This window comes from Vitis vinifera, chromosome 19 (assembly GCF_030704535.1).
Source record: "Vitis vinifera cultivar Pinot Noir 40024 chromosome 19, ASM3070453v1".
In the NCBI taxonomy this organism is placed as follows: Eukaryota; Viridiplantae; Streptophyta; class Magnoliopsida; order Vitales; family Vitaceae; genus Vitis; species Vitis vinifera.
Window position 1 is genome coordinate 4678474 of NC_081823.1, and position 6867 is coordinate 4685340.

At 39.0% G+C, this 6867-nt stretch overlaps 1 protein-coding gene across 4 annotated transcripts; it reads right to left on the reverse strand.

Moving 5' to 3' along the window:
- Positions 1 to 2011: 2011 nt before the first annotated feature.
- Positions 2012 to 6600, reverse strand: LOC100267579 (G-type lectin S-receptor-like serine/threonine-protein kinase At4g27290). Of its 4 annotated transcripts, XM_059735388.1 has the most exons (8): positions 5659 to 5837; positions 5032 to 5537; positions 4631 to 4753; positions 4232 to 4386; positions 3557 to 3767; positions 2927 to 3164; positions 2696 to 2846; positions 2012 to 2624 (listed from the first exon to the last, which is right to left on the reverse strand). In XM_059735388.1, exons 1-8 carry the CDS (start codon positions 5718 to 5720, stop codon positions 2319 to 2321), a joined length of 1752 nt encoding a protein of 583 aa, XP_059591371.1. In that variant the 5' UTR covers positions 5721 to 5837; the 3' UTR covers positions 2012 to 2318. The 4 variants fall into 4 exon arrangements, with proteins under 4 accessions (XP_059591371.1, XP_010644287.1, XP_059591370.1 ...); XM_010645985.3 differs by having other exon boundaries at positions 5032 to 6595; XM_059735387.1 differs by lacking the exon at positions 4631 to 4753 and having other exon boundaries at positions 5032 to 6597.
- Between the last annotated feature and the right edge of the window lie 267 nt (positions 6601 to 6867).

Genomic DNA, 6867 nt, shown 5'->3' on the forward strand with positions numbered 1-6867 from the left:
AGCACGTGTGGGGCTAGGGAGGGCCATGGGGTCGGGCTTTGGAAGGAAATCAGCAAGGAAGGTTTGCTACTGCTCAATAATGTATCTTTCTCGGTGGGGGATGGTAAAATGGCGAGGTTTTGGAAAGACATTTGGTGCGGGAGCACCCCCCTTTGTGAGGCTTTTCCCTCTTTGTTTGATTTAGCGGGTTCTAAAGATGCGTGGGTTGCGGACTATTGGGATCCAATGGGGGAAGTGGGAGGGTGGACTCCTCTTTTCCTTAGACCTTTCAACGATTGGGAAGTGGAGGAGGCGGAGAGACTCCTATCGTCCATTCAAGGGAAGAGGTTGGATGCTGATGGGGAGGATAGGATGCTGTGGAGAGGGACGAAAAATGAGATTTTTACTGTAAAATCTCTTTACAAGTCTCTTGATCATAGCTATGCAGTATCGTTTCCGGGTAATATTATTTGGAGTCCATATGTTCCTTCAAAGGTGAGCTTCTTTGCTTGGGAAGCTTCTTGGGAGAAGGTCTTTACTCAAGATCAGCTTAAGAGGAGGGGTTGGATTCTAGCCAATAGATGTTGCTTGTGTTGCGTTGAAGAGGAAACGATAAATCATATTCTTGTTCATTGTTTTAAGACGAAGATTTTGTGGGATCTTTTGCTTTCTCTTTTTGGGGCCAATTGGGTGATGCCGTTTTCGGTGAGAGACACTCTATTAAGTTGGTATGTCTCTTTTAAGGACAAGAATCATAGAAAGGTTTGGCGGGCAGCTCTTCTCTGTTTATTTTGGACAATTTGGAAGGAAAGAAATAGGATAGTCTTCGATAACGGGGCTTTGTCGTCTCAAAGATTGAAAAACTCTTTTGTTTGTAATCTCTTATCTTGGGCTAATTCTTCTATAGTTGTAGGCCCTTTATCTTTGTTTAACTTTGTGGATTGGTTGGGTTCTTGTTGAGGGTCGGTGAGTACTTGTGTTTTTGTTGCTTGTTTTAGGTGTCTCTTGTATACTCCCTGTATGCTCTGGGTTGCCTTTCAAGCTCCCTTTCTCTAATATATCTTTGTGTTTTTGCCTATCAAAAAAAAAAAAAAAAATTGGAACAAAATCCTTTAGTAATACACTTGTCTATTCCAAATCTCTGGCATGACATGGTCACTTATTTTGTTAATCAACACAAGCCATCAGTAATATTAATACCAGAAACATAACTTCCTAGGCTGCCAGAAATTTTTTCTTTCGATAAGTAAACACCAATATATTAGCAAAGGCAAAACGCCGCGAAGCATACAGGGAGTATACGGGGCGACAAGTGCCACAAAACAAAGGACCAAAAAACAACAAAAAACCCACCAACCCTCAACTGGAGGCTATCCACTCCAGGAAACCTATAAGGGACCAGGACTCCACACCATTATACAATTTTGCCCACCCCCACAAATTACAGACAAAAGAATACTTAATTTTCTGTATAGCTAACTCCCCCCCCCCCCCCCCCCTAAATGCTAATCTATTCTTTTCTTTCCACACCGTCCAAAAAATAAACAACGGTATGGATCTCCATATTCTCTTCCTCTTTTTGCCCACAAAGGAACCCTTCCAGTTGATAATCACCTCCTTTACAGTTTCTGAAAAAGACCCACTGGGCTCCAAACAGGCTAAGAACCATCCCCCACAACACACTAGCCACTGTACAATGTATAAGAAGATGATTAGCATTTTCCTCATCACTACCACATAAGTAACACCGGTTAGGGATTTGCCATCCTCTCTTTTGAAGCCTATCAATAGTAAGGATCCTCCCCCAAGTAGCTTCCCACGCAAAAAACGCTAACTTGGAAGGCACATTCTCCACCCAAATCAGAAAATTTGAGAAGGCTATAAGGAGCTGAAGCACCCCCAAAGTATCTTTTCTTTTTTTCAGAGATGATTTAAAATAATATTAGGAGAAGCCTAACCCCTTAAGAATATCAGGAAACACCAAAAGAAGAGTCAAGATTTGCAGGATATTACAACATACAAATAACTGGAATATCTGAAAAAAGAATATATCTATTCAATTGTGTATTGGGAAATTTTATGTTGTGCAGCTTCTATTATTGAACTTAAACAAAGAAAATTGGCTTTCGTTCCATGTACAAGTGGGACTGGTAAAGACTGGCCAAACTACATAACCTGGCTGAATAAACTTGGAGAAGCTAGTGACATGAATGATAGGTCATTGGGAAGACTGCTATTAATTGCATCACCCATCTTTGATCAGTACTGAACTACCATCACTGCTTTCATGAATAATCAACCACCTCAACAAGACAGAAAAAGTCAACATGAAATGCCTTCTATCGACCCTCTAATATTGTAATGGTGTGTTCATTGCCAGAAAAAACTGCATGCTTGCATTGTAAAGAATCTGCTTCCAGCATATTCCTTTCAGTGAAAAAACCAGGCTCTTTAGGTTGACGTAATGCACCCTCACTACTCAACATCAGAACCACAGAAGACATGTTTGGTCGATCATCTGGATGACGTTGCACACATAATAGTCCCACATTGAGTGCACGTAGCACTTCAGATTGATTGTACGTGTCACCCACAGATGCATCAATCAGTTCCAAAGGTGTACGTTCCATATAGAGTGTCCATGCCTACACCATTCAAAGCAAGATCAGCAGTAATTTTATTGCAATCAAATAGAGAGATACCACTCGATACTTACATGCCCAAGAAGATTAAGGTCATGGTCTGGGTGGTTAAATCCTCTGTTTCTCTTCCCACTAATAATCTCTAGCAGCAAAACCCCAAAGCTAAAAACATCTGATTTTACTGAGTACACTCCATCAATGGCATATTCTGGAGACATGTAACCACTGTAGGAGACCATTGAAGAAAGATATGAAGTTACAAGCAATAGAAATAAACTGGTGACAACATTTCTACATGTACTTACTATGTTCCAACTACTCGTTTTGTTCTTGCTTGAGTTTCATTTCCTCCAAAACTTCTAGCCATGCCAAAGTCTGAAATTCGTGGGTTCATCTCATTATCAAGTAAAACATTATCTGCTTTAAGATCCCTGTGGATTATTCTGAGCCTTGAGTCCTGATGAAGATAAAGAAGCCCACGAGCAATACCATTGATAATGACAAAGCGCTTAGGCCAATCTAGTACCATGCTTTGTATTCCATCTGTCAATTTTTTTTTTTATTCAGTCAGGATAATCCATTCTACTTATTGAATTCTTGAAAAGTTGAAAATAATTCTACAAACAAATGAATTTCAAATTTTTCATTGGAGTGACTCATGCCCATTCTCAAGGACAAGAAAAATTTGTCGGAGGAGCATTAAAAGGATAGTGATTTTTCACATTAGGGGTTCAAAACCCCCATGGTTTATAGAAGACCCAAATGGACTAGAGAAAAATGAAAGCAAGAATTCCCTAGATGGTTCATTATCTTGGAAGCATTTGGTCAACAATCAATCTCTAATATAATGAAGGACTATGTCTCAAGAAATAAAACACAAAGATAGATCACTAAAGCATTCTGAGACTATTTATATTGGGGTTTTAGAGAGAAACCAAAAATGAAGAAATTCAAGCTTTTGTTGGGCATGTATTCGTAGATCAACATCTTTTCTTCCCCATGAATGCAGCATCCTAGAAGCTTCACAAGATTTCGGTGCTGAAGTTTGGAAATGTATATAACTTCATTTTTAAACTCATCAAGTCCTTGATTAGATTCCTTTGACAGCCTCTTCACAGCTATCTCTTTTCCATCTTGCAACATACCCTGGAATAATCACTAGACAAGATTTTTAGAATTTTGACCATGGTAGGCATTTCTGTATGATTGAATTGATCTGTGAACAAAGAAGGGTACTCTCAAATAAACACATTATTCATGTTTCTTTCCTGGTTAGTTTGTGATATGAATTACAGAAGGCATATCTGTAAAAGATTTTGCACCTTCTATAAAACTTCACATTGAAACTTTTTACAGGGTCATTCCAAGTCTTTTTTTGCTAAAAGAATGGGGACTAATTTTTGTACTTTTAAAAGCATATTTGCACTTTCAAACTTTCAAATCCAAAGAAAGGAGTTTCAGAAAGTTCTGGCTCTAATACTTGCATCAAGGTGATGACATATTGACCTTGATTCCTAGAACTCCACATTATAAAGATTAGGGACATTGACTATCTTTAGAATTGCAGAGCAGTGTATCGATGTCAATATAAAGGAAGAGCATATTCTTACCTTGTAGACAGGTCCAAAACCACCCTCTCCAAGCTTATTGTTTCTTGAAAAGTTATGGGTAGCATTCAAAATTGTATCCAAATCAAATAATGGTAACTCTAGATCCTCTTGTCTTTCATTGGTTTCAGCTCCTTCATTATTGAGTTCTGTTGTCCCTACAAAATCAAAGAATCGAAAGAGTACAAATTAAGTAATATATAAGTAGTCAAAGTGTTCGATCCTAAGTAGAGATTGCCATGGATGAGGCTGAAGTCATTTTGGGGCCAGTCAGGTACAAAAAAAAACCTGAACTTGATCCATTACCAGGCCTAGATCAATTCATCAAAATCATGTAATCAAGTGAGGACATTCTCTTGCTCTCTTGAAACTTTTAGTAACACAAGGAATATAAATTTTTACCTTTTCTCTTTAGCCTCTTCTTCAGAAGATACAAGGTCACAACTAGGCTTAAGAGAATCATTCCCGCGATTGACACAGTGCTGACAATGACCCACCTTCTCTTCGTCACTTTTGAAATGGCATCTTGACCCAGAAGCAAAGCAATCATGCAGGGAAACCAAGAATTATAATAGGAAAAGTATACATTCCAATATGGAGGAAGTTCTGACCCTAAATATTTTTGTAGTTTACAACAATGAATTCAAGGAACTGCAGTTGCTTGAAGTTTTGCATGGAATAGTGAACAATTAGTGAAAAAAAAGAAAAAATTGTCATAAACATGGCAATACATAGCAATGTTTCTCCTTGAAGTCTTGTACCAAATTGATATTTCTCAGGTAAGGAATAGATAAAACTCATACCTAATTCTGATGCAGCCATCCTTATGTAGAAATCTTGCCCATTTTCAGTGAACTCCTTGACATCAATCAAATCACCAAACCAGAGCAAGCATCCACTTCCTCCTCCTTTGATATCTGAATTTGTATAAGCAGAGCAAGAGCAGTTCCTCAAGCACAGGGATGCACATTCCTTGAGGTTCATGCTTTCATTAAACCAGGAGTTTCTAGTGTCTGGAAGTTTGACACCAGAGCACTTTACAAACCCATCACCTTTCTGACAATCCAGTGAAGTTTTTCGTACACACCCATTTGACCAATCCATCGTGTCCCATTGGTATGGGAACTTTGGTACAAATCCTTTCATACATCCACATCTTGGAGATCGGTGTATGTTACAGGTGCTGTACGCTCCGCATAATGCGTAGCTGTCACAGTCATCCTTATATGCGGTTGAGTAGACATTCCAACTCTTGGTTCGACCAATCCATATCAAACGCTGTACGTTTCCATTAGGATTTAACACCAGCCTGGAAAGAACTGAGCTATTAACAAGCTTATAGGTAAAGTACATCTCCTTCTCATTGAAAACAAAAGAATAATTAAAAACTGGGTTTGGCCTCAATTCAGGAAACCCATTAAATCGAATACCATTCCATGGCCCAGACCGGAAAATCACAGTTGAGCCGCTCCTCAGAAATAGTTGTGGACATCCACTAGGATCAAGCCCATATGTAAAATCACCTTTAGAAGGGTCGTCGTTGCTCTTCCATGATGATAGGTACCGATCCAGGCCTGTCACCGTGTTCCTTCCATGCTTCATGCCTGGTAAAAGAGTATCGCCTGGGTAATCAAAGCTCTGCCATAGGAAATTATCTGGATCACTATCATTTCCACTTTTTATGACAAGATTCCCAGAATCCAAAAGTTGGGCAGTTGGATTCCTTGCCGACCGCGATGAATTAGAAGACCAGATGAGTCCATTGGACCCATTAAGAATCACAAGACTTCCCTGGTCGGTGACCTTTAAAACTCCGGATGAATCAGTGACTGGGAGTTCTCTGTTGGCAACCCATACCACTGTCCTAGGAGTCACTTTCTTGTACCATATCCCCAAGTATTGATTCTTTGAAGTACCCAGGTGGACAAAACCTAATTCGAAGTTCCCACCAGCTGAAATGATGGTCTCCCCATCTTTAATATGTTGATTTGCAGTAATGCTGTCAACTGCCGTGGAGATTCTTAGGATGGAGATTACATAGGAGAAAAGAAATACAAGTTCTGTAAATAAATTCATGATTTCATCAGGAAATGGGTGGCTGACGCCTCATTTGCTTCCCAAGTTTCCCAAGCCTCTTTCCTCTTCTCCTTCTTTCCCTGTGTTATCGATCTTTGATGAGAAAATAAAAAATAAAATAGAATAAAAGTATCAAAAAGCTGAGAGCGAAGAGGGGGATTAGGGGTTTTGTAGTGGATGATCCCCTCTTAAGAATTTATTTTAAGGGAATGAACAAAAAGGCCAAATAAAATAATGTAGGTCATCGATGAATGTTGACTCCTTGGCTTAAGGCCCCACCAAAAATTCAATGGGCAATAAGAGTTTTGTAAGTATGATATAGAAAGTAGTCAACTTTAAATTTTTATGCTTCTTTAAATTGAGTCATCTGAGATAATCTAATAAATGCCACAATGGCATCCTCAAATACCTCAATTCCACTATTTAAGGAAGACCAATCTTTCCTCTTCTGTAGGAGAATTTAAATAAGAGGTGAAGACAGTATTCCAAAGAAGGTTTTTCCCTTGCGGAAATTTGGAGGAATTTCTGTTCATACTTCCAACTCACAAATGAGTGGTGGCTCT